The sequence below is a fragment of the Furipterus horrens genome, unplaced genomic scaffold (assembly GCF_987537825.1).
Source record: "Furipterus horrens unplaced genomic scaffold, mFurHor1.1.pri manual_scaffold_2, whole genome shotgun sequence".
Classification (NCBI taxonomy): Eukaryota; Metazoa; Chordata; class Mammalia; order Chiroptera; family Furipteridae; genus Furipterus; species Furipterus horrens.
The window spans coordinates 214,863,093-214,890,470 of NW_028327172.1; the positions used below are offsets into that span (position 1 = coordinate 214,863,093).

Below are 27,378 nucleotides of genomic sequence, written 5' to 3' on the forward strand. Positions count from 1 at the left end.
ACAGCTCTCTCCCCGCTCGCGCGTCCGTGGGCCCCGGGCACTGCCGTGTCCTGGCTACTGCCAATAATGCCACCGTGAACTCTAGCCCTTCGGGACAGCATGGATGGACCCCGGGGACATGATGCTAAGTGAACTGAGCAGACAGAGAAAGACAAGTACTGTGTGGTTCCGCTTCTCTGTGGAATCTGGGGGATAAAATAAACAAACAAATAAAAGAGAAACAAACTCATAGGAACAGAGAGCAAACTGATGGCCGTCAGACGGGAGCAGGGAGGAGGGATGGGCAAACAAGGTGGAAGGTGTGAGGAAGCACGGACTGCCAGTTCCAATCATAGTCACAGGGACAGAAAGCACAGCTTAGGAAATACAGCCAATAACGCTGTGACAACCATGGACAGTGTCAGAGGGGTGCAGGACCTTCTGGAGTGATCCCTTTAAAAGTGACCTAAATGTCTCCATGTTGTACACCTGAAACTAGTATGATGTCATACATCAACTATAATTGAAAAATAAATTTTAAGGACTTCCAGCCAAGATGGAGGCCTAGACAGACCTGCTGCATCTCCCTCCACAACTAAGAAGGAACACAACTACCTCAAAACTAGAAACAACCAGACGTTCCAGAAAATCAAACTACATGGAAGTCCAGCGAACAAAGATATAAAGAAGAAATACTCATCCAGACAGGTAGGAGGGGCGGAGAGGACATGGTGTGGTGGCAGCAGCGGAGGCCGGCCGGCAGCAAGCACAGTCACACATTTTAAAAACTAGGGAGGGACACCTGGGGAGCACTCCCAGCACCAGACCAGACTGCACAGCTCATGGTCCCAGTGCCAGTGAAAATCAAGCCTCATTGCTCCTGACTGTGCAGACCAGTGGGGGTTGGGGTGGAGGAAGAAACTGCTGGTCTCTCAGCACAGTCCGCTTGTTTAAAGGGCCCCCACAGTCCTAGAACGTCCGCAGAGCCACCCACTCTGGGAACGACGGCCAGGGCAGCAGCTAGAGGGGCGCCAGTTCCGTATGAAAGTGGGAGAAGTGCCTGGGAAAGGGGCGAGTGCTGGGCAAGCGACATTGTTCCCTCTCAGACCCCTCCCCTGCATACAGCGCCACAACGTGGTGAAACGGGTCGCCCTGTACTGATGAATCCCTAAGGCTCTGCCCCTTACAACATAACAGGTGCGACAGCTCTACCTGGGACACAGAGGCAAACACACACAGGAACCTGTCAGAATGAGGAGACAGAGAAGTATGGCCCAAAAGGGGGAACGGATCAAGGTTCCAGTGGGAGTACTAAGCGACGGGGAGATAGCCAACCTCACAAAGGAGGAGATAAACAACCTAACAGACGCAGAGTTCAAAACACTGGTGATAAAGATGCTCAGAGGCTTGACAGATATGCTTGAGTACAGCAAATGCATAAGAGAAGAAGCAAAGGCTATGCTAAGTGAAACAAAGGAAAATCCACACAAAACCAATGGGGAAGGGAAGGAAACCGGGGTTCAAATCAATGATTTGGAACATAAGGAAGAAAAAAACAGTCAACCAGTGCAGAATAAGGAAACAAAAATTTTAAAAAATGAGGAGAGGCTTAGGAACTTCTGGGACAACTTTAAACGTGCCAACATCCAAACCATAGGGGTGCCAGGAGGAGAAGAGGAAGAGCAAAAAATTGAGAAAACCTGCTCTCCCTGGTGACAAGGTCAGCCCCCGGGCACAGCACTGAGCTGAGGAGGCAGCACACGGCGGAGGCCCGGGAGACCCTGTCCCGCGGGAGGTCACTGCCGCCGAGCAAGGGTGGGCCCTGCAGAATGGCGCTCCAGGGGTCCGGGAAGAGCGCGGGCCTGGGCAGAGAGGGGCCACGGTGTGGGGCCAGCAGCAACGGCACCGACAGGCAGGGCGGGAGGCAGCCGGACTTACCGGATACACAGAGGAAGACTCCCCCCCTTCCTCCTCGGCCACCCCTCCCCCACACCCCTCCACAACCCTATGTCAGAGGAACCATTTCTAATAAGAAGGGCTATGGATTCAGAATTTAAACTGACTCAGGTTCAACTTAAACTGGAGTTTAAGAGTAAAAGGGTTTTGGTTTTGTTTCTTGGCTTGAATGGGGTTTTCCAGGTGGGTGGCTTGGCGGGTTTGTTGAAAGGAAAACCAACTTAGAGGCATATTAAGAAAAGAGGACCCCCCCCCACCCCCCACCCCATTAAACATCACTTCTCCTCCAGGGACCAGACGAAGTTCCTGCTTCTCTATCAGCAGTGGGTTTCATTCCCGGTCCGCCCAGGAAATTGTTCAAACAAAGCAGCCAGGCCCACCCTGCCGTGGGAGCCAGGGGCACGTAGCCCTCTTGCTGCTACAAAGCCTGCCCCCTGCAGCCCCCGCTTGGTCACTGCGACCCCTGACTGGCCCTGGTGCCCTTCTCCCCGGGGCTGCAGTGACTTACAAACTGCTGCCACTCCCACCTGTCCTGCGTCAGAGGCCGTGTGCTCAGCCGTCCCAGACCCTCGGGGTGGGAGCCGTCCCGCCCCTGCAGTGGGACGGGAGAGGGTGTAATCACGCAGGGGTGGGTACTCACGCAAAGATCAGGTGTCCCCAGCGTCTCAGCTCCGCCTGCTCCTCCGTCGAGGCCTCCGGAGCATCGTCCTTCAGCCTCTGCCTCACGCTCTGGACGCCCTCCTGGTCCCTGTCCCTCTGCTGGCCCTCGAGTTGCTCGGCCCGCGCAGCCACCTCCCTGCCCTGCTCCTCCAGGACCTGCTTCAGGAAGAGCCAGGGCACGCCGCGCTTGAGCAGCTCCTGGGCCACCACGGAGTTCTGGAGGCGCCGCAGCTCCTCGGTGGCCTTCTCGAACAGCGACAGGGTCAGAGCCCTGAGGTCGTCCAGCGCGGCCTGGTCCAGACGCCCCTGCAGCTCCTCCAGGGCGGCGCTGTGGTCCGCCACCAGGCTGCGCCACTGGCCCAGGTATTGGCCCGCGTCCTCGGCGGCGCGGAAGGCCTCCACGACAGCCAGCCGCTCCTTCCGCTGCTCCTTGTGCTGCCGCGAGTTCCGGAAGGAAGCGACACAGGGACAGACTCAGTACATGAAGGCCACTGGGGAACCACTGGGGATCTGTCTGCGCCTCTTTCCCCAACAAGCCCGCCTTTAGAAAATTATCCTTAAGGAAGTAACCCAAACCATAGTGAACACGTCATTTGTGCAACATGTATCAAGCATTCGTTTACGGCCTAGGTGGAGCCCGGGAGGCAGGACCACCCCTGCCCCCCCGCCCCAGGTTCCAACCCTAGCTTCTCCAGGGACAAGCTGAGTCAGCAGAAGTGACCATCAGATCCCGGCTGTGACTCTACAGCCAAATCTGCACAGTGGCTCCACCTCGCAGAGGGGCCATGAGGGTTCAGTGAGTTACTCGGAGAGAAGTGCCCGGTGCAGAGCTCAGATCAATGAACGTCTGCTACTGTAGGGCTGCGTCCCAGGGACGCTGTAGCTGCCCATTGGAGTGTTAGAAGGAAAAAACCGGAGACCCGTGAGAGGTGATTAAAAAGTAAGGCCAGAGAAGGCCTTTTAAGGGAAGAGATCCACACGAGACCCAAGGGATGAGGGCAAACCTTAACCAGCTTAAACAGAAGGAAAGAATGTTCCTCACAGAAAGAACCGCAGGAGCAAAGGCCCGGTGGTAGAATAAAAAGCTGATCTGCATGAGGATGTCCATCGCGGTGTTCTTTCTAACAGCACACCCGCAGACAGTCTCGGTTCCATTTGGGGAGAGTGTGCCTGGTCTTCCCTATGTTCATGGGTCCTTGTGACCCGAGCGCCCATCCCCTCATTCTACATACAAGGTGTGCCCAGCGCCGGGGAGACAACGTAAGTCTTTGCCTTTGTGTAGCTACATCCTTACTCTGCCACTCGCGCTATTTATCAAAGTAACTACAAGAAGTAATATTCACGGAGGATGGCTGCGGTCCTGGCTGTCCGTCCATCCTTCCTGATCCTAACCTCGCACCAGGCGCACCCATCAGAGAAAAGGATCGTTGTTCCAACCCTTGAGCCAAAGGAGATGGATGAGGTGCTGCTCAGGATGGGGTGGAGTTCAACAGTCAGGGTGAGAGTCATGGCTTCTTGCTGGACCCCAAACTCAGTCGTTAAAAGCAGAGTTTCTAGCAATCAAGTTCCAAATCTATTCTGCATCCCCTGCCCTCCCTCCTGGATGGTGCCAGACAAGCACCTCAGTGTCACCCTGTACCTCCCATACGTCCTCTGACTGGGTCCCTGCCTCCCCCGGGCTCACTATCTCAGGTTGGGTCCTTGTCAGATCTCACTGGGCCGAGCGCGAGAGCCCCTCGTGGGTTTGGAAAGCCCTTCAGCGTTCCGCACTGTCCTCCAATGCAGGTAACCCTGGCTCACGGCGCCCTCACTCCTGGGCACACCCCGCCCCTGCCTTCATCCCCTGCCCCCCACACCCGACTCCACACACTCTCCGGTCCCAGGCACAGCAGGGCACCCCTGCCTGAGCACCTCACCTTCAAACAGGACACCTTCCCCCTGCCTGCAACGTCCTTCCTGGCCTCGGATGCATCAAACGTGCGTTTGTGCCCCGGGTCTCAGCTCAGGCTGAGTGTGCTCGGTAAAGCCTTTCCCAACAGGAAGGGCAGCCTCCTCTCCACGCTACCGGAGCGCACCGCACGCGGGGTGAGCGAGCCCGTTACGATGCGTTTACGCGCTTCATGTTGCTCTCTCCTCTGCAAGGCGGGCAAACAGCTGAGCAGGTCAGTGTCGAGAACAAGGCCAGGGCGCCCGGCCGGGTGGCTCAGTTGGTGGGAGCATCATCCCGTAAAGTGAAAGGTTGCGGGTTCGATTCCCGGTCAGGGCACGTGCCTCATGCCTAGGTTATAGGTTCGGTCCCCAGTGGGGGCACATGCGAGAGGCAACCAACCACTGTTTCTATCTCGCATGAATGTTTCTCTGTTTCTCTTTCTTTCCCCCCAACTAAAAAAAAAAAAAATCAATAAGCATGTCCTCAGGTGAGAATTAAATTTTTTTTTTTAAATGAGAGGAAATCAAATAAATTAATAAGAAATAAAAAGAAGGTGGTGGCCAGGGCTCTAGGTCAGCCAGGTCTGGGTTCAGTCCCATGTCACTTCCTGGGTATTTGACCTTCTGCTGTGATCTGAATGCTGTGTTCCCCAAATACTGCCATGCTGAAACCTGATGCCCAATATGATGGAGTCGGGAGGTGGGCCTTTGGCAGGCACTTGGGTTGGGAGGGCAGAGCCCTCATGGATGGATCTAAGGCTTCCAGAGCTCCAAGCCCCTTCCAGCACGTGAGGGTGCGGGGAGCAGTCAGCCTTGTGCAACCCCGAAGAGGGCCTCCACCGGAGCCCCAAACTGCCGGCACCCTGACCTCAGGCGTCCAGCCTCCGGAATCGTGAGACAGAGATTTCCATTGCTTGTGACACTTTGTGACAGCAGCCCAAACAGACTAAGTCACTCAATAAACGTTACGGCATTGTCATGACTCACTCCTGTCCCCTGGGCCAGGCAGACGTGACTACCCTGCCAAGACCCACTGTTCTGCCGAGGCTGGGCCGGACGGCGTCCCTAACGGTCACCTCCCACCACGCCCAGATAGCCAGTCACCACGCGGGTCCCAGTGCCCCCTGGCATAGGCAGGCGTTCAGAATAGCTGCGTGAAGAATAAATGGCGACATCCCTTCCGTACCTTTTGCAGCATCTCTCGTCTTCTCTTCATGATTAACTTCTGGTGGAGCCTCTTCTTCTCCTGCTTTAAGTCATTCTCCAGCTTCTGCTTTATCGAGAAGACGTCCGTCTGCGCCCGCTCCAGCAGCGCTTCCGCCTGGTCCTCGTCCAAGTACCCGGCTCTAGGAGAGGGAGACTTGGGTTAGTGCCGTCCCCAGTTAGTGCCGGACACCCGTGAGACGCAGGAGGGCACGGCCGGCGCCGGGGCGGGCAAGCAGCTGGCCCACCACCAGGAGAACCTGCCTCGGGGGCAGCAATAGTCAGGGAGACACTGGGGTATGGGCAGGCTCTCCCAAGAGCGGAGGGCAGGTGAGGCACCCCTGCGCACGGGCCCCGTCCAGGAGGTACACGGAGGGAGCGCTCGTGGGGGTCTATCAGCGGGACTGGCCACAGGGGCTGGCGGCCAGATTAAACACGGTTTCTGGGTATGTCTGTGAGGGCAACAGACTCCATAGAGCGGACTGCCCCCTCCCCACCCAGTGTGGGTGGGCCTCCTCCAGTCTGGGGCCTGGCTAGAGGTGGAGGAAGGGGCCCCCTTTTCCCTGCCTCCCTGTTCCGGCGGGGACCTCTCATCACACTTCTGCCCTCAGACCGGAACTGCCCCGGCTCCCAGGCCTCGGGACACAGACGGAACCACACCATCAGCTCTCCTGGGCTCGTCTGCCGACCAGACAGCACGGGGGGGCTTCTCAGCCCCCGTAACTGCATGAGCCAATGCCCCCCACACATGTTATTTTTTTCTGTTTTTCTGAAGAATCCTGCCAATGCGCTCTGCTCCTCGCATGTGATGCCAGTCAGGCTGCATCCCTGCGCTGGGCCGCCTGCTCGGTACTGGGCAGAGTCTCCATGGAAACATCGCAAAGGAACAAATAGGTGAATGAATGAATGAATGGGGGACACATGTTTTAGAAGGAAGTCCGTGCCGGACTTTCCCGACAGAGCTTAAACCCCGGAGTTAGAACACACCTCCCTGTAACAGCTCAGAGCGGCGCAGACCCAGCTGGCGCGTCCGTTCAGAGCGAGGCCCCGCGCCTCCCTCGCTGGAGCGAAAACGCATCAGGAGCACCAAATCCACTGCGGTGACAAACTCATTAGCACCTTCGGGCGGCTAGTGCTCACGTGAGGGGCGCTTACAGCACCGTCTCTAAACAGGGCAACGGAGTTTCGGAGTCCTGATCAAATTGTCTAGTGGAACCAGTGGGAAAACCACTCATCATGACGGAACCAACGTTAGAGTCACGCCCCTAGTCATGCCAGGGCTTCTTGTCACCTAAAGAGAATACATTTCACTGTTCATAATTAAGCGCCTCTAAGCCTGGCTGAGAAGGAGCCGAGGCACTGATTTGGGGGGCGACCCCCGGCTTACCTGGCCACACCCCCCTCCCGGAGCTCTGAGAGAGACCACGCAGGCTTTTGTACTTCCTTCCAAAGGCGAATGCCGGAGCCAGCGGGGCACCGGGGCCCAGCCTCCGCCGCGGATTTCCCAGTGAAATGTCAGGGACCTGCTTTAGGATAACCCGGGGCGGAGACCTAGAGCCACATCAGGACCGGCCGTGAGTTGGTACCTCCCGGAGCTGAATGGTGGGGGTTCATGGTACGGGTGTCTCGCCTATCGAGTGTTTTAAATTCTATAACGCAACGGAGCCTTACAACCAGAGGACTTTTATTCTTTCTTTTTAAAAAAAAATCCTTACCCGAGGATCCACTTATTGATTTTAGAGAAAGAGAGAGAGAGAGAGAAACATTGATGTGAGAGAGAAACATCAATAGGTTGCCTCCCGTATGCGCCCCAACTGGGGATTGAACCCGCAACCCTTTGGTGTACAGGATGATGCTCCAACCAACTGAGCTGCACTGGCCAGGGCAAGGATTTTTCTTAAGACCAAAGTAAGGAGCAGCCAGAGCACTCAAGGAATGAACAGCAGTAGGTGGTCTTGGGTGAGGAACGTGGGGCAAGGCGGTCGTCTGCACCATTTGGGGTGTTTGGGGCATTTGGGGGTTACCTCTCGTGCTTCTGGATGAGGAGGGTCAGCTGCGCTGCCGCGGTGCTCAGGAGCCCCTGCGCACGGGCCTCTGACGACTGGATGCTCTGCACCAGGTACTCCCTGTGGCCAAACCTTTTACTTAGATGAAACCTCTTACTGGCCTGGAAAAAGTCCATTAACTCTTCTACATCCTCCTGTTAAAAAGTAAAAAAAATCAAGAAAACATGCCTAATTAAAATTTAGAGAAAATTCTTTCCAGACATTAAAAGTATTGCATTTCCTGCCTAAAAATACAGACAGGAGTCGGGGCACCGGAAGGAACACTTGTACCTCCCGGCCTTTGACAATGATACATGAGTGAAAAATGAGGGCTTTGGGAACAGCCCTGGGACCAGATGGTCAGGAGTCACCAAAACACCTCCACTGCCCTGCGAAACGGAACGTGAATTTCCACGAGTCAGTGACGCTCCTTCGCCCACGCACACAGCACACCTGCGCAGTGTCCCGGATGCAGCACCGGGACAGGTGCGGCCGTTCTGGGGTCCATCAGCCACCGGCCCTGACCCCCAAAACTCCCACACTCAGTAAGAGCAGCAAGAACTCTTCCTCGGTCCACAAAATGAACCAAACCCGGCCAAACACAAGAGAGCACAGTAACCTAGCTAACCCTGGGTGTCTCCCCGGGGCCCGGCACGGGGCCCAAGGCCCTTCTCACCTCATGAAACTTGTTCGAGGGGACAGGACTCTTGTTCCCATTTCACAAATGAGGAAACTGAGTCTCCATCGCCCAGCTGGTCCATGGCTGAGCAGGACTGGAACGCAACCATCTAACTCCAGGGCCTGTGCTCTACTTCCCGAGCAGGCTGCCCGCCCCGCATGCGGTTCTGGCCGGTGGCCTAGTAGTTAGGTCAGCAGGAACTAAACCTGTTAGTCTCAGCGGTGCTGCCCCACGGATGGGCCCTGCTGGCTTTTCCCCGTGGGAATCCTGTGCATGCCATGGGCTACTGAACGTGGCACTTTGTTCCACAAGAGACATCTGGCGCCACGGACAGTCTCCTTTCCACACACGGCTATGGCGTCGCCAGTTCCAACACCTGAGGACGCGCCCCGTCCAGACGGAGGAAGCCGCGTGGTCAGCAGGAGGGGCCCAATTCCAGCATCTCGCTGGGAGGTCGTGGCAGCAGGGTCCCCACGCATGTTCCCCGTGGAACGGACCCACGTGAGCTGGTGGCCGGGACCAACACCCAAGGGGAGTCACAGTCCCAGCCTCAGGTGCCTTAGCAGCTCCGGTCAAGGTCGTCCGTGCAGCAGCACCACGGTCACCACGCTGGTTACTTCTTTGACCCCAGTGTGATTAACAACAATGTATGTCCTTCCTAACCGGGTGATCCTAGCCCTGAGAGTGAACACGGCTCTTCGTGAGCAGGACAAGGACCGCAAAGCCTGTCCACGTCCAGGTGAGGCCATGGGGGCAGAAACCCTAAATCTACAGCAAAACGAAGAGGCTGCTTTGTTCTCTTCTTGCCCCAGTGCCTTCTGGGAGTGGCCCTGACTCCCAAAGCTCACGTGGTCACATGGTCTCCTCTTGGCACTATCCGGCCTTGTGGCAGCCCTCACACCCTGGGCCTGCGCCGGGACCTGAAATCTGCATACCAGTGACTTCACGCTGTGTGCACATGTGTGTGTAGGTGTGCTCAAAGAGTACGTCATGCCGGCTGCAGGAGAAATTCCGAGCCTTGTGGACAGTCTCAGATAAGCTATTTTCACTGCCGCCTAGGAATTTATTCAGTCAGCGTTAATAACACACTCACGCTTCGGTGCAAAAACAGACACAAACTCACCCAGACATGTTGGGACACAGACTGTAGACCCTGCACACACACGTACGTTTATGCACCTGCGTATTTCTGTCATTTTAAACGTATACTGTTCTGGGCACTGGCTTTTGTGGATCAGCTCACTAACCCTCCATCACACGCGTGAGTGGGGGTACTCTGTCACCCCCATTTTACAGATGAGGAAACTGAGGCTCAGAGAAGTTGAGTAACTTGCTTAAATGGACACAGCTGGGGAGTAGGGGGGCTGGAATTCAAGTTCAAGGAAGCCCGAGTCCCAGGCCTGGGCTTCTGGCCCCCATTTTCCCTGCTTTCCGGAAACTCGCGCAGACATTGCGGCAGATTGGGGTCGGAGGAAGAGGGTTCACTCGTCCACAACGTGAAAAAAGAGCGAAAGAGGAAGGGAAGGAGAGCAGAACTGAGCCCTGGGAGGGGAGGAACCCACCAGCCGGCTCAGGGGACGCGCCTGCCCCCCCACCCCCCCCACCCCCGAGCGGGCGTGACCGGGGGCGTTACCTGGAGCTGAGAGTAGTCTTGCAGCAGCGTTTTAGCCGCCTCCGGCTTCAGGTCCCCTTTGGAAACGGCGCTCCTTATCTGGGCGAAGAAGATGCCATGCAGCTCGTTTCTCTGGAGAACGGCCAGCTGCCGGTGCGCCCTGGCGAGGTCTTCCTCCTGCTGCAGCGCCAGGGCCCTCCGCAGGCGCTCCTGCTCCCGGCCGTGCAGGGTCCGCAGGAGGCTGCTGCACTCGGCGGCGGACTGCGGGGAGAGCAGGCGGCCGTGAGGGCTGACACGCCAGCCGGGCACGCACAGGCGCGGACGCACACGTGCATGCACACGCGCATGCAGCAACCCACCAGGCACACACACAGCACATGCAAACACACAGCACACATGCATGCACACAACCTAGCATGGAAATGCATGCGTGCACACATGCACACAACCCACCATGCAAACACACCCATGCATGCATAGCACATGCCCACGTGCATGCACCAGTGCCTGCTCACACATGACGCAATGCACGTGCAAACACAGGTGCACACACATACACTCAGGAGCATGAACACTCACACGGGACACACACGTGTCCACAGTACACACGCACACAATGTCCCAGGCTGACAATGGTGAGGCTGTAGGCTCTGGGAGATGCTGTTGCAACCTGTCCCCGCTGTGACCCTAATGTTTTCTAGAACAATCTCAAAGGAAAAAACCCGCCGGGGTGGAAATCTGCACCCAAACTGTGTGAAAACAGCCTGGGAAACCGACGCCAAGGACTGTGCTGTCTGGCGCTCAGGCCCGGCGCCGTCACCTTTCATTCGTAACTTAGTCGAGGAGAAAAGGGCAGCAACCAGGCCCACGTGGCGGTTATCTGGGTACAAAGGGCAGCGAAGGGGAGTGACGGCAGGGCCACATGCTGCGTGGTCCAGGGTGAGGAAGGAGTGAGTGGGACCGGGACCCAGACTCCACAGAGAAGGCAGCCCGGCCGGGACCCCAGTGCAAGCCAGTGAGACCCGCACGGAGCGCTCCGCCAAGGACACTTGAGATGGTGAGGGGGTGTCCCTTTAAGTCACTCCGTGTACACAGCCGAACAGGAACACACACGCTCACTTTGCAGGGCAGAGGGCACACCCTCAGAGACACTAAGGGTCTCTCCCCATTTCTCTCTGTGCTCAGGGGAAGAGGGAGGAAGTTGAATCCAAATCTTCAGGCACCGGGTTCTGAAACCACACAGACACTGGGCAGTGCGACGTGTTGGTGGAGCCAAGTGAGGGACAGTGCACCTGTCCTAGAGGTGGAGGGCGCAACAATCCCAGGGGGCAAGGGTCAAGGTCAAGAGGAGCCTGGTCTCGGGTGGTGGGAGGGCGTGGGACAGCAGCCGTGATGCGGCTGAGCAGAGGCCCAGGAAGGCAGACGGGTGACGATGGCACAGGGCAAGGGCTGCCCCCTCCGCTAAACAGGACCGGGGGCCCTACCCCGCCCGCACTCTGTTCTTAGGGACCAGCGTCGCCGGCTCCCCGGTCCCCAAGTCATGACCTGCTGCCTCCGCTTCCAACCACTCACAGGCCTATGGAGGCGAAATACGCATTTCCACCTTCCCAGCTCTTTTCACTGACTTTTCAGTTTGTTCAGAACCTGGCCCCGAAAGCAGCAGCGGTGGCAACCCCTGCCCCCAGGCGCTCCCAGCGCAGCGAGGAGGAGCAGCCACAGCGCCAGACACAGGGACATCGGTGCACAGCCCTGGCCGCATCTCCAGGGGCCCGCCCAGCAGTCATGGCTGCCTTGGCCTCCAGAAAACAACACCATCCTTCCGCAAAGCTGGTTTTATAAAAAAGATCAGATCAGACCGTTCTGAGTCACTCTTCTGGAGAGAAGTGGCACTCACAGCGAAGCCTGTCTAACTTCGGGAATGCAAGTCACGCGCCCCGGGAGGGTGCCAGGCCGACTCGGGCACCCAGGGGCGCTCTGCTACCCAGGGCGTGGCTGGTCCCCAGTGAGGTCGACTCACCACCCAAGCGACGTTTTGAGCTGTATAAAATTCCACAAGAGCCAACCTTGATTTATTTTAGTTCATAGAAATGAAATAGGGGGTGCCATCTATTTAACTTCTCAGAGCCAAGACCAAAAAATATGTGTGCATGCACACGCATGCAAATCCTAAAATAAAATTATATGTCCTCGTTATTAGAATTATAGTTCGGCTGAAGAGTAAAGCCTGAGGCATTGACATGTTCATGTCACAGTGAAACATTCCTTAAAATAAGCCTGGATAGGAACCCCCTCCAATCTCCATATGCACTGCCCCCCTAAGGGGGTGCAGAGACCTAAAGAAGTGGGTCTGTCCATCCTCCAACCTAGCTCGATCATTCTGTGGCACAGTTGAGACGACTAAACCCTAAAGCATGGGGCACACCTCAGACCTCCCAAGTAGGAAACGTCATGTGCAAAAATGAATGAAGTGGCCTGGCGAGAGAGACACTAGGGAGTGGTGGGGACTGAGGCAAAGTGAAGAGAGCAAGCCCTGCCTGCAGGCCCAGCTGGGACTCAGGCCAGCACAGAGGGCCCTGCAGGGACAGGGACCCAGTGCAGCCTCATCTTTCCATTTTTTAACAGAAGCTGGAAGTCTGGGTTTTTATATGAAGTTTTATATTTTAAGTCTTGGCAAAAAATGTGCATTTTACCATAATGTTCACACACCCACAAGTCCTTGCTGAACCTTCCGCTAGAACAGACTTTTCAGAGAACTGAGGCATGTTGATTCCATGGCTTTGAGTGTCTAGAAAAGCAACCTGTCCTCTGGCGCAAGTGGGGGTGGCGGGTACCGCCCAGGAAGGGCACTTCCTGTCTGGCTGTGCTGGAACATCTGCACCATCAAACACGTGCAACCGTCCCAGGGAACTGTGACGTGTACTCAGCTTAGCCAGAGGAGCAAACGGCAGAAATGCTTGATAAAATCACGTCCATCCGAGACGGTTACAGCGGAAGAGTCCGTGCACGTACGGGATCTTTGAGGACACTCTCGAAGGAGCGCGGATGCCACAGACAGCTCCGGGCTGGCCGTGCCCCTCGCCACCTCCTCTTTAAGGCCAGGAGGCACCTGTGCTAGAAGACAGTCCCCAGACAGAGCACACAGCCTGCCCTACCAGTGGCTGCTGTCAGAAAGCTGGGCAAGGGACCACCCCTCCGGGCCTCGGTTTCCCCGTCTCAAAGCAGAAGGAGTTCACGTTCTCTGCTCCGCATCACGGGCTGCACTGAAGATCACAGGTGAGGCGTCCCAGGGAGCACTAGCGCGGGAGACACTGCCCGGGGACAGAACTGCACCGCCCCAGGCAGCTTTTGGTAGCAAAGCACTGGGGAGGTCCAAGCACACTGGGTGGGTCAACACGGCCCACGGCAGCCCGGGACAGGGTGGCCCATGGGTGGTGGGGCACCAGGGTGGCAGCGAGCGCCGTGGCTGGGCGCTGGGTGTGAGCCCTGGGCCCACCTGCGTGTCCTCGGGCAGGTGGCCTTCTCTGCCCGCTCCCTCACCTGTGAAAGGGCGGTGCGCTCTGTCCCCACCTCACTGAGCTGGTGTGAAGCTCCGATGAGCTGTGTGACGCGCCCAGAGCGACGCCCGCCACGCGGCAAATGCTGAGGACGTGTGAGGCGCCCGCTGCAGCCAGAACACGCTTGCGCTGCAAGGCCAAGTGAACGCAAGCAAGACGAGCGACTGCATGAACCAAGGGACCCTGACTTTGTGTAAAACAAAAAAAAGTACGGTGCAAAAGGCCGAAACGCGTGCCAACGTCCCGGAGCCCGGAGCGGGGCCCCCTTAGCGTCACGGTGGCCCCAGGGTCCGCGGCCCAGGAGGAGCCCCATTCCCAGGCCCAGGAGTGACCTTCTTCCGTTAAGAGGTGGGATGGTGTCCCCCTTTTTTCCAGGGCTTTCCTGCTCACACTTCGGAGCCGGAGTGGGAAACTTCCCCACGCAAGGCCACACGAACAGTTCAGGCTCACAGGCCACGTGAGGTCGCTGCCGCTTATTCTTCCACTTTTTTGTTTTGCTTTGTTTATATCTTTATCATATTTTAAAATGTATAAACCATTCTCAGTCCCCACCACCACCACCACGGGCCAGCCAAAAGCAGGCTGGGCGGATGAGGCACATGGGTCTGGTTTGCCCACCACTGCTTTCCGGTGCTTTCTAAGTCTCCCTCATCAAACACATATCATTTTTACAGGGAAAGAATTGTAACAAATTTAGGAAAGAAGAGAAAGAGAGAGATCATGAGATCATTTAGGTGCTAAATCACTGAACAGTGCGTTAAACACCCTTTTCTTTAGAGCGCGGCCCAGGGACACATCTGACCAGTAAACATTGTCCTGAGGGAGATCGGAGGGCAGGCTCAGCCAGTGGCACTGAGGTGGGCTAAATGGTGACCCCTCTCCCCACGCCAAGACACGTCCACATCCTAACCCCAGAACCTGTGAATGTGAGCTTATTTGGAACAGGGTCCTTAGAGGATCGTACGAGATCATCCTGGATCATTGGGTGGGCCCTTAATCCAATGACAAGTGTCCTTACGAGAAAGAGATCAGGACATGACAGGGTCTTTTAGGAGAGAAGACAGCCGTGTGAAGACGGAGGTCAGGACTGGAGTGACGTGGCCATAAGCCAAGGACCGCCTGGGGCCACCAGAAGCTGGCAGAGGCAGAAAGGGCCCTCCCCCGGACTCTGCAGAGGGGACATGGCAGGAGGACACCTTGACTTTGCACATCTGGCCTCCTGAGCTGTGAGGGAATAAACGTCTGTGGCTTGAAGCCCCCAAGCCTGTGACCAGGAGCCAAACCTAACACCAGCCGCACTCTAAAATAAGAGGCATGTCAGGGTGAGGAGGCCTCAGGTGCAGGGAGCAGGTGGGGGCAGACAGCGTGAAGCTGGCCCTTTCACGGTCTCACCGCGGATGCGCCCCCGCTGTCACCCGAGAGCTGCAGATCCACTTCCAGGGGAGTCTGCAGACGGCCCACAGTCTGGGGAACGGACAGCGGAGGCCAGCAGCGTGTCCCTGAGTGGGTGTTAGAACTCGCCAGGGGGAGGGGTTTTCAGAACCGGACATGTGGGCTCAGGTCACGGGGACCGAAGGAGCCCCCTCTTTCATGGAGAACAGCGGGAACAGGCTAGATCTGGCACGCTCAGGAAAGAAGTCGGGCACGGTTCCTTTCAAGACGGCAGCCGGCCCGCCTCCTGGGAGAGGAGGGCTGAACGCCCATCAGCGGAGGCCGGGCCTGGGCTGCGGAGGGGGCGGCTCTCAGAGAGCACTGTACGTGCGCAGCCCGCAGTCCTCGCCTGGCGCCGCGGCCCCTGCGCCCCGAGGGGGTGCCCCAGCCTTGCTCCACAGCAGCAGAGCCAGACAGGCTAGAAAGGGAGTCCAGGCCCGTCTGACGCCGGAGCCTGTGCTGGAGAGAGCCAGCTGCAGCGACGGCAGACCCGAGGGACCCGCGCGCACTGACGTCATGAATGAGGCCTCTCTCCTCTCCCACGACCTCCCACGGCGCCACGAACACAGTGGGATAATGTCACATTTTTCATGAGGGTCCTTCTTAAACTACGGACTCCTTGAATGCAAACACACACCTCATTTTTCTCTGTACCTTCTCGGCGAAGCCCGGTGCCTGAGAATCAGTGATTAATAATGCTTTCTGAGTGCGTCCAGGTGGGTGGGTGGCTGTGGGTGGGTGCACAGGTGGGTGCGTAGATGGACAGGTGGATGGTCAAATGAGTGGATGGATGGATGGATGGACGGACGGGTGAATGGATGAAGAGATGGATGGATGGGTGGATGGATGTTGGATGTTGGATGGATGGATGGACAGGTGGATGGATGGATGGATGGATGGATAATGGATAGATGGATGGATGGGTGGATGGATGGATGGATGGATGGATGTATAATGGATGGATAGATGGATGGACAGGTGGATGGATGGACGGGTGGATGGATGGGGAGATGGGTGGATGGATGGATAGATGGATGGATGGGTGGATGGATGGATGGGTGGATGTATAATGGATGGATAGATGGATGGACAGGTGGATGGATGGACGGGTGGATGGATGGGGAGATGGGTGGATGGATGGAGAGATGGATGGATGGGTGGATGGATGGATGGATGGATGGATGGATAATGGATGGATAGATGGATGGACAGGTGGATGGATGGACGGGTGGATGGATGGGGAGATGGGTGGATGGATGGAGAGATGGATGGATGGGTGGATGGATGGAGAGATGGATGGATGGGTGGATGGATGGATGGATGGATGGATGGATAATGGATGGATAGATGGATGGACAGGTGGATGGATGGACGGGTGGATGGATGGGGAGATGGGTGGATGGATGGAGAGATGGATGGATGGGTGGATGGGTGGTGGATGCGTGGATGATGAATGGATAGTGGACGGCCAGATGTTGGGATGAACGGATAAATGACGGATCCCCGAGAGGAAGGAGGGAAGCCCACCTTCCGGAGCCACCTCACCCTCTCGCTAACGCGTTTCAGCAGCTCCTCCGCCTCCTCCATCGCGGCCATCTCACGCTGGTACTGGGTTTCTGTCTTCTTCCTGGTTTCCAGGTCGCATTCAGCCGTCAACGCCACCATCTTCCGATCATACTCCTCTTGAATTTCCTTCTCCAGCCACAGAAACTGCTTTTTGAAAAGAACGCCCACCCTCCTCTCTGCCTGAGCGGAGAGCTGGCCCCTGCTGGTCAGGTCTCGCAGGAGAAGGGCGATGACATCTTTGCTGATTTGGGTGCGACAGGCCTCCAGATCCGCGTCGGCCCGATTCAGCGTCGCCATCTCCAGCCTGGGGCACACAGAGGAGGAGAGAACAGAGTCACACGAAGCGGCAACGGAAACCAGAGTCCCTCCCAGCTCTGAGGCGTCACGCTGTTCCTAGGTGAGGGCTTCCTTTTTTCCTCGCCCTCCTCCTCCTCCTCTCCTCCCTCCCTTCTGCTCCACCGGTGGCTGAAGGCCAGGGACAGGGGAGCAGACCCTTCTTTAGTAAGCAGGCAGGTGCCGGGCTGGGAGCGAGAGGAACACAGCTAACATCAGTCATAATCCTTACAGGAGACCATGGGGACAAGGGGTAGTTACTGTATTAGGAGGGCTTTTAAGTAAAATTTACTTTCTTTTTCCAAATAAAAAGTAATTTAGGGACATAGAACTAAAGGTAATGTGCTGCCCCGGACGGGACCCTGGAACAGCTAAGTCTGACTAAAGTACGGACTTCCATTAATAATGAATGAATGTCGGTTCATTAATTGTAACCGTGCACCGCAGTGATGTGACGGGGCACGGGGCGGGTGACCCGCTCTGTGCTGTCCTCTCAGCGCTTCCGTCAGTCTCAGCCTGCTCTACCCACCAGTGGGACGCGCGCACAGGGCCACGGCGCCTCCCCCTGCCTGGGCTGGGGGACGCAGGAGGGCTGTGTCTGCAGCAGCGCGTCAGACGGCACCTCATCGTGGGCCAGTTTATGGGAGGTTCGTGACGTGCTACAGAAGGACGCCCAGGAAAAGGCTGATGTTCGTGGCAGGAAACCTGGGCCATAGGGGCGCAGAGAAAGAGGCTCATTCCCTGCAGGACCATCTCTCGATCAGAACCAGGGAGAGCGTTTTGTTGTATGTGCTTCCAGTTCTGTTCTCCATGCATATATGTCCCATCAATGTCACCGTTTACACAGATGCCAGTACAACAGGGTCCTTCCCTTTTTCACTTAATATTGTAACAGGCATCTTCCAGTGGTTTCAGAACCGCAAAAGCTCCCTTCATGATGGTTGAAAGAATTCACCAAGTGACGTGCCGTGATCCAATCAGCCATTTTTCTAACGGGGCCCACGTGGGGCGCTCACAGACTGCAGACTAACAGCACCCCGCCGTCACAGCTTCGTTAAGGCTGCCTGCGATTCACAGCGGTTTCCTGTGAACAGTTCCCCGACGTGGGAACTCGCCGAGTCAAACAGCAGCAACGTGCTGAAGTCTCCGGCACCACCTGCCAGAGAGCTTTCCTGGAAAGTCCCCCAGCAGTGTTGAACGATCTTTGAGAATTCGACAGGAGAAAATGGCATTTGATTCTACAAATAGAAAGGCAGTAAGAAAACTTTAGGACCAGAATCTGCAAGCATGTGGAAGTGGGTAGAACAGTATGACTCTCAATGTAATCATTCCAGAGTTTCAAAACCTGTCGATATTTACCGGGCTTGCTCCAGCCACTCCCTTCCCTGTTTGCCTGGGCATGGTAAAGCAACTCCCAGTTCCCATTTTACTGATCAGTTCCTCCGTGTGCATCTTTAACTGTCAAGAAGTTGTATGTTATCAAGGATGTACACAATTACCTGTGTATACATACACCTATAAATGGATACATATGTTCATAGGTTTCTTACCTAACCTTTATATCATTCATGCGTCATAGCATCACGCTTAAAATATTAATATTTACAAGCCCCGGCTGGGTAGATCAGCTGGTTAGAGCACCGTCCCAATACAGCAAGGTTGCGGGTTCAATCCCCAGTCAGGACCCATGCAAGAAGCAACCAATGATGCATGAATGGGTGGGACAGCAAATTGATGTTCTTCTCTCTCTCTAATCAATAAAAAAAAATTTAATAAAATAATAAAATAAAACTAACAAAAATTCCAATAACTAATCCATCATTGCTCCAACGACCTCCATGTCCCGAAGTGATTTTGACAGCTGACAGGTTAATCCAAGGAGCCAACAGAACCCCTGGCGCTGCCCCCCATTTCTCCTTCTATGCCACCGGTTAGCTGGGGAAACCAGGCCACCGTCCTGTGTGACGTCCACTTCCCGGACTGGGCTGGTGGCTCCCACAGGGCGTCACTGTCCCTCCGGCCCCTGCTTTTCCCGTAAACTACTCCTTAGACCGAAGGTCTTGATTCAGGTCAGATTCCGTTTGTTCTCCAAAATACCCAGAAGGGGCGCCACGTGCTTCCCACGTGACCAGACTATGGGCAGGCAGGTACCGTGGTGGGGGAACAGGTTCAAGTGTGACAGGCGACCCCCATATTACAAAGCTCCCTATCAGCTGTGCACCGAGTGGTTTTAGCATCCACTGGTAACTGTCACCTAGATCCGTGACATCATCAGGAGCCGGACAAGGCACATCTTCTAATTCTATCACTTCTGCATTTTTAAAGCTGAAATACTTTAAAAAGCAACTTCCCGTCACCATTCAGTGACTGACATAAAGCGAGGAGATGAGATTGGTGTGTGATTCTTTGCTAATTAAAAAGTTGATGTCCTGGCAACCTCCAGGAACCACGAGTCTGGGTCTGTTTATTTATTTGCTTATTTTGTTTTAGTATGAGGGCAAAAGGCTAATAAAATTTCGCAGCTCCCTGAGACTCTGAGCTTTGGCGAACTGTTACTGGAATTTTCGTCATGTTACACATTACAAGGTTTATGGTGAAATGATGCCTGATCGGTAAATTACGGCTGGATGGGAGGCCCTGTCGCTGAACCATAAACACTTACCAGGCAAGTCACACTTCCCACTTCCCTGAGCCAGGGGGCTGTTGAAATGCGCACATCCTTTGTGGGACCCTGGAAGCTCGGCCTGTGAGTTGTCACAAAAGATACGGGCTCCTGTGGAGGCCGCACACCTTGCCCCCGCGCTGTGTCCCCAGGCAGAAAACGCCTCTGGGACAGCTGCGTAGCCCGCAGCGTGGCCTGGGGCAAGGACACCCACAGGACAAGGCCCAGCCCTGGCCTCACGCGGCTGCGCGCCTACTCTCCAGCCTCCTGCTCAGATGGGGCCGAGTGTGGCCTACGGGAGTCTTGTGAGTCCCAGTATTTAGCTGAACCTAGGAGACTACCTGCCTCCCATCGTTATGAAATTGTAGATTTTTACACGCTTAGTGTATTTTACGTATTTATAGCCATTATTCTCTCTGATGCCCACATTTGACCATCTCAGACCAAAAGAGCTCATGTCCTTGAGACACAACCCAGTTCATCCAGTTTACACGACACCTCATTCATTCCATTCTTTCATTTTCTCAACCAGAGGTGCAGAGTGTTCCCCCTGCCCTTCCCTCCAGCAGTGCACCCCTTAGCTCATGTCCACGGGGCGTGCACAGAAGTTCTTTGACTTCATCATTCCTGATACTATCCTTAACTTCCCCTGTTTTGTTCCTACCAATTATGTTTCTTAGTCCCAGCACCACTTCCCCATTTCTCCCCCTCCCCCTCCCAGCTGATAACCCTCCACATGATCCCCATACCTGTGATTCTGTTCCTGCTCTGGTTGTTTGCTTAGTTGGATTTTGTTTTTATTTTTTAGATTCAGTTGTTGATAGTTGTGAGTTTGGTGTCATTTTAATGTTCATAGTTTTGATCTTCTTTTTCTTAAGTAAGTCCCTTTGACAGTTCATATAATAAGGGCTTGGTCATGATGAGCTCCTTTAGCTTTACCTTGTCTGGGAAGCACTTTATCTGCCCTTCCATTACAAATGATAGCTTTGCTGGACAGAGTAATCCTGGTTGTGGGTCCTTGCTTTTCATCACTTTGAATACTTCTTGCCAGTCGCTTCCTGCCTGCAAAGTTTCTTTTGAGAAATCAGCTGATAGTCTTATAGGCACCCCTTTGTAGGTAACTCTCTGCTTTTCTCTTGCTGCTTTTAAGATTATTTTTCTTTAACCTTTGGCATTTTAATTATGATGTTTCTTGGCATGGTCTCCTTTGGGTCCAACTTGTTTGGGACTCTCTGTGCTTCCTGGACTTGCATGTCTATTTCCTTTGCCAAATTAGGGAAGTTTCCCCTCATTTTTTTTTACAACTGAGTTTTCAATTTCTTGCTCTTCCTCTTCTCCTTCTGGCACCCCTATGATTTGGATGTTGGCACGTTTAAAGTTATCCCAGAGGTTCCTAAGCCTCTCCTTGGTTTTTTCAATTCTTGTTTCCTCCTGCTGCTCTGGTTGAATGCTTTTTCCTTCTTTGTGTCCCAAATCGTTGGTCTGGCTCTCAGCTTCATCCTCTCTGTTGTTGGTTCCCTACAGATTTTTCTTTATTTCACTTTGTGGAATCTTCATTTCTTCTGAGTTCTTTGAGCATCCTGATCACCAGTGCTTTGAACTCTGCATCTGAGAGGTTGGCCATCTCCATTTCATTCCATTCTTTTACAGGGGTTCTGTTTTGGTCTTTCATTTGGGCCATATTGCTTTGTCTCCTCACTTTGGCAGCCTCCCTGTGTGTGTTTCTGTGTATCTGTATATCTGTGTATTGGGTAGAGCTGCTTTGACTCCCTATAAAAGGCACCTGTAAATTCGGTGGGGTGGAGCCTTATGTAATCACCAGGGCAGGGCAACCTGCTTCACTGCTTTGTGGCTCTGTGTGTGTGTGTGTGGGGGGGTGGTTCAGAGAGAGGACAATGCCACCTCCTGGCTTCTGGAGGTTTGCCCAGCACTTGCCCCATTTCCAGTCATGTCACCCACTTCCTGTACGCCACTAGCGTCCTTCCAGCTGTTGCCCTGGTGGTGAGTGCCAGAGTGGGTGGGTTTGCATATGTTCTAAGTCTGTGTGGGACCTTTAAACAAACTCTCCTACAGATTGGGCAGTTTCCTCTGCTACCCCACCCCCCACTGGTTTCCCCACCCAGAAGTTATGGGGATTTATCTTCCTGGTGCTGGAGCCCTGGGTTGTGCAGTCTGGCCTGGGTCCTGGATCGCTTGCTCCCGAAGAATCCCTCCTGATTTTTATCCACCGCAAACAAATGTGGGGACCGCTGTTCCGCCACCACCGCCACTTGTCTGAGCCACTCCACGTCTCAGCCCCGTCCATCTCTGTGACTCCACCCCTCCTACCCGTCTGGATGAATGTGGCTTCTTTAAATCCTTGATTGTCGGGCTTCCATACAGCTCGATTTTCTGATGGTTCTGGTTGTTATTTATTTAGAGAAATAGCTGTGATTCTCTCTGTGGCTGTGCGAGGGGGCAAAGCATGTCTACCCATGCCTCCATCTTGATCAGAAATACCCTACGGCATTTTTAGTTACTTACAGAATAAAATGCTCATATTTTCCAGCCCCCCAAACGTCCCTGCTGGCTCTCTGAGACAGACAGAGACCTTCTGAGTGACACGTGCTGGACAGAGAGCCTCACACGGCTTTACCACTTCAACAAGCTGGCAGAGTTGGTAACATCATCAGGGTCCACACACGGCCTCCCAGGGAACACGCAGTTTTTCCCCGTCACAGACATGTCACCTTGTCACTCACTCCACTTTAAAGATGACCGCACTGCTCAGGCCTGGTTTGCTGACATACATACTGGATAAGCAACAGCCCTCCTGTACACGAGTGACTTCCCATGGAGTTCACATCACCCCCCGGCCCATGGGAAGCACCTGATGAAGGTAAGCCATTAAAATTCAGTAACAGGCTTGCCCAGCATAACATCTTTCTAAGAGAAACTGCACGGCATACATCACCCCAGGACCGATCGATACTTTCATAGGCTACTGGTGATTAGAAAGCGAGTGGCATTTGTGTCCTTTTGCTTATTTATTTCATATAAAAATTAATCATGTCCTCCGCAAACGGCAAGCAAGGTGTCAGAACAGAATTAGGACAGGACTCGATACCCAGGGCAGTCAGTGCTGCCCTGAATGTGGACGAGGACTCGTTCATCACGGTGAAGGATAATTAATTCAGGGGGTAAAAGAAAGGGCCGTGGCCATTTTTTACAACACGCCCCAGGCACCTACCAGTCAGCTGGCGTGAGTAATAGACCACAAACGCCAATTCGGGAGTAGAGAGAGTGACGTTCTCCCCCTGGGAGCCATTTCCATGGAGACGGTACTGCACCAGGCTCTGGGGGGGGGCGGGGGGGGGTCATCGATCATATTTCTATACTGTCAGCTCGAGGGGCTGGACAATGGAAATCTAGGGAGAAAAATGCCTCCCGAATATCTTCACTGTCAAAACGGTAACGGGAAGTTAAGTCAGAGTAAAAACAGTTGCTATGGGTGAGCAAAACATCAGTAAAGATGATGATGAGCCAGAGTTTTTAGTTTGGTAGGCACTCGAATGTACTGTAAGAGCAGGGTCAGCAGTCTGCGTCTTTCCTCTTGGACGTTTTCCTCTTAAAGGTCTCTGTCTAGAAGTCAGATTGGGGGGCCCCTCTAGGCCTTGAGCTGCTCCCTGGAAGGGGCTGCAGATGCAGGGAGGTGCCCTAGCACTTTCTGTCTGGGGGGCTCCCCGATCACCGTCTACTCCCCATCCGTTCGCTGACCAGACCCCGACAGCACAGTCAGCTCTGAACAGACAAAAGGGAACAGAGAGCTCCTCTGCTGGGTCGAACCCTCTGGGAACTTCCTTCCCAGGCCCCTCTGACCGATCTCATTACATGCGAAAGGCGCCATGGGCTGGGGGTCACAGACACTGCGTTTCCGACCTCGGCTCCCCCCCTTCAGCACTGGGCGACGGAGGTGAGCTATTTGCTGCCTCTGAGCCTAGCTTCCCGATAGGTCAACGAGGAGATCATCACCCGTGTCACATGACGGTCCTTGAAGAGATGAAGAGCTGAGCCTCTATGTATACAAGCTTTGTTTTAACAGCTTTATGACTATCAAGTCATTTAATCCTTACAAGGTAGGTGATTCTCCCTTTTCTTACAGGCGAAGAAACTGAGGCACGGAAATATTAAATCAATCAACAAGACAGAAAGCTCCTGCCTTTGTCGTGAACTTCCTGCCTGGACGGGGAAGCCAGGATACAACGAGATCACAAACAAGCAGACGGCACGGAGGCCGCCGACAGCCCTGTGCGCGACATGCGGGCACGGGAGTTTGAGGACAAAGACGGGCAACGGGGATGCTCCGCGTAACGGTGCGCGCCGGCTGTGCGTGACCCTCCAGCCCGCCTCCCAGGCTCCTGCCACCCTGGCCTCGTCGTCTTTCTTTCTTTCTTTCTTTTTTTTTTTTTTTTTTTGGAAGATTTTATTTATTTACTTTTAGACAGAGAGAAAAGGAGGGAGAAAGAGAGAAGAGAAACATCACTGTACGGGAGGTACATTGATTGGTTGCCTCTCACACGCCCCCAACCGGGACCTGGCCCGCAACCCAGGCCTGTGCCCTGACTGGGAATCAAACCCGTGACCTTTTGGTTCACAGGCCGGCACTCAGTCCACTGAGCCCCAGCAGCCAGGGCTTGTCATTTTGTTTGGTCATCAAATGCTGTGCCCTGAGCTCTGCACGTGCCGCCCCCACACAGCGCTCATCACTCAGGTCTCAGCTTAACTGACCCTCCCTTAGAGGGGCCTCCCTGAGGTTCCAAACTAGAGCAGGCCCCCCACTCCTCCTGTTCCTGTTCAGCCCTGGCCACAGTGACGAGTGTGCCATCATGGGTGCTGCATCCGTGTTCTGCTTGTCGGGGCACAGAAATGAGGACCCTGCAGCACCCAGCAGGGTCTGCCACATGCCCAGCACAGAAGGGCCCCATGCGAGGACATGCTGGGATAACCAAGCCGTTAATTACCTTCCGAAAATCACTGCACCCAAGGACAAAGAGCGCAGTCCAAGGACACAGGAGCAAAGGCAACCTGGGCGGTGGCTTTGGGGTGTGAGATGAGGAACAAAGCCACATCGCTGGGCGGGTTTCTCCAGGTTGGAAAGGACGGCAGTTGTGAGAAACCCGTCACACAGTGGGCAGCCCATGAAAAACGACTCAATTCCTGTTTTCAACAGGCTCAGCAAACGCCCTCTGAACCCCGACTCTGTACGAGACGCAATTCTGAGACCGCTGAGAAGGCCGTGTTGGTAGCACCGAAAGACAGCAATAAGCTTCCTTCTAATAACGGAAATAAACACAGGCTTGGAATTTCTTCTCTTATTGTTTCTATGCCTCGCTGGAAAAATCTCAGCTCGATTTTTTAAAAAAGCTGCACATCAGTAGAACAGTGGGTGCAAAAGTGCCCAGCCCGGCCCTTACCCCTCACCACGTGTGTGACCTCAGGCAAAAGCAGACGTAAGCCCTTCTGCACGTCGGCTTCCTTGGGAGAGTCGCCGCGAGAATTAAATACCATCGTAGGGGAGAGCCAGGCCAGAGCAAAACTGCTGCAGGCACTCCCTGCCTCTAGGGCAGTGGTTCTCAGCCTTCCTAACGCCCGCGACCCTGTAATGCAGTTCCTCATGTTGTGGGGAACCCCAACCATAAAATTATTGTCGTTGCTACTTTGTAACTGTAAATTTGCTACTGTTATGAATTGTAATATAAATATCTGATAGGCAGGATGTATTTTCATTGTTACAAATTGAACATAATTAAAGCATAGTGATTAATCACAAAAACAATACGTAATTATACACGTGTTTTCTGATGGTCTTAGGCGACACCTGTGAAAGGGTCGTTCGACCCCCAAAGGGGTTGCGACCCACAGGTTGAGAACCGCTGCTCTAGATGCTTCCGGGGCCAGCCAGTGGCACGCAGTTCCTCCCTCCTCTGGTCCCAGCATGCCTGGCACTGAGCCACCTCCATCCATCAGGACGACAGCCAAGGAGCCTGATAAAAATCGAGGAACCATCCCTTCCTCAGGTCCTGTCCATGAGAGGCAGTCTGTGAATAATCAGAATAGAAGAGAAACAACCAAGCAAACTAAGGAATGCTTTCGTCAAAATAAAGGGGGAAAAAAAAATCAGCCAGCCCTGACCGGTGTGGCTCAGTGGGTTGGGCATCGTCCTGCAAAGCAAAAGACCGCAGGCGGATTCCCAATCAGGGCACATGCCTGGGTCGCAGGTTCAGTTCCCGGTTGGAGTGCATGTGAGAGGCAACCGACTGATGTTTCCGTCTCACGTTGCTATTTCTCTTCCTCTCTTCCCCCATCCTCCACCAAATAAGTAAATAAGTCAGTGAGACCGGCAAAGTAATTGCTCTGATGGGTCTTAGAAATGAGGGGGCATTCAAGCCACCTAATGGCCTAGTCAGAATCCCAGCTAACCCCCAGGGAAGAATTACAAATGGCTAAGTCATTGGCTGGAGAAAAAAAGCTATTTTTCATGGGGAGACCATCACAGCTTTCCAGGCACATGAAGCCCCTGACATTCGGAGGGACGTTTTCTTCCGAGGCGCTCCTATAAGCCGAGATGGAAAGATAAAAAGTAACCCACAATGCCACGATTAAAAATCTGTCACCGGGTCCCTCCAGCGAGCACCCAGCCACGGTGTCTGCAGCAGAACTGGCGTTCAATAGAGTGACAGCGGGGTGGGGGGCAGAAGCAGGGGAGGAAGCGGGGAGGGAGGGATAGACAGCTCTCAGGCAGGGCAGTCTCCGGTCATGCTTGGTACCGATGTTAAACACGCTTCGGGCAAAATAGGATCGGCTCCCGAGGAGACGTAAATGCAAAATGCCAGAGATACAGGAGCACAGTCTGGCTGAAACCCAGCACGCCTGCACCAGCAAACCACAGCGGCAGGAGCATTTCACACACGCCGGGATGAAGGGAGGGGAGGTTTCTGACACTCGACCCCTTCCTGAATCAAAAAAAGGGGGATTAATTTTCAAGTACCTCTGCTCCGGTCAGGTTAGGGCACACTATCCACTGGCCACTTCAGTACCCAGGTGCTGATCACGCCAACCAAAAACCGACTTCCAGCTAGGAACACTTTGGGAATCACCTGCCTGCTCATACCACTTCATATAACAAGAGACATTTACAAACCTGTCAGTGACTCCCCTCCTCCCTCCCACTGCTCATCCTCCTTCTCCTCCCTCCTCCCTCTTGGGCAGTGTGCCAAATTTTCATCTGTCACCCTTGGCGTTCTGGTTAGGGAATTAAACTAAAATGAAGGCTCGTATCTGAGAGTCTGCACAAAGCTCAGTTAGCCACGCTGTCCGACCCCGACGCCCAGAAATGGATTAACAAGGCCGATTCCCAGCTGGGTGCAAGGTCAGCCCTGCACTTAGGGGGGGAAGCCTAGCAGGGCATGGAGGAATGCAGCCGGGAGAGTGCACCCTTCCAAGAAGGATGGAAGTCCCTCCCACCCAGAGCACCCACTCAGCTCACAAAGAGCCTGAGTCAGATCTAAGAGAGCTGCTCCCTCAGACCAAGGACTTAGCACTCCGGGCACAGGGGCAGCACACTCTGTTTCTGTTTCTGTCTTGGGTCCATTTCTATATGGCACAGGACATGGGCCACAGGACAGGGCCACAGGACACACACCACAGGACATGGACCACAGGACATAGAGCATAGGACACGGCCACAGAGCACACACTACAGGACATGGGCCACAGGACACGGCCACAGG

The 27,378-nt window shown here is 54.5% G+C and overlaps 1 protein-coding gene across 3 annotated transcripts in view; it reads right to left on the bottom strand.

Annotated features, from left to right (window-relative positions):
- EVC2 (EvC ciliary complex subunit 2) overlaps positions 1-27,378 on the bottom strand; it is a 63,493-nt gene that overhangs the window by 15,596 nt on the left and 20,519 nt on the right. For all 3 annotated transcript variants that reach the window (XM_090267093.1, XM_090267092.1, XM_090267091.1), the window contains exons 8-12: positions 16,594-16,918; positions 10,085-10,324; positions 7,752-7,927; positions 5,711-5,870; positions 2,576-3,030 (exon numbers count right to left, since the gene is read on the bottom strand). In XM_090267093.1, the coding sequence (XP_090123219.1) occupies positions 2,576-3,030; positions 5,711-5,870; positions 7,752-7,927; positions 10,085-10,324; positions 16,594-16,918 (1,356 nt within the window). The remainder of the gene's footprint in view (positions 1-2,575; positions 3,031-5,710; positions 5,871-7,751; positions 7,928-10,084; positions 10,325-16,593; positions 16,919-27,378) is intronic.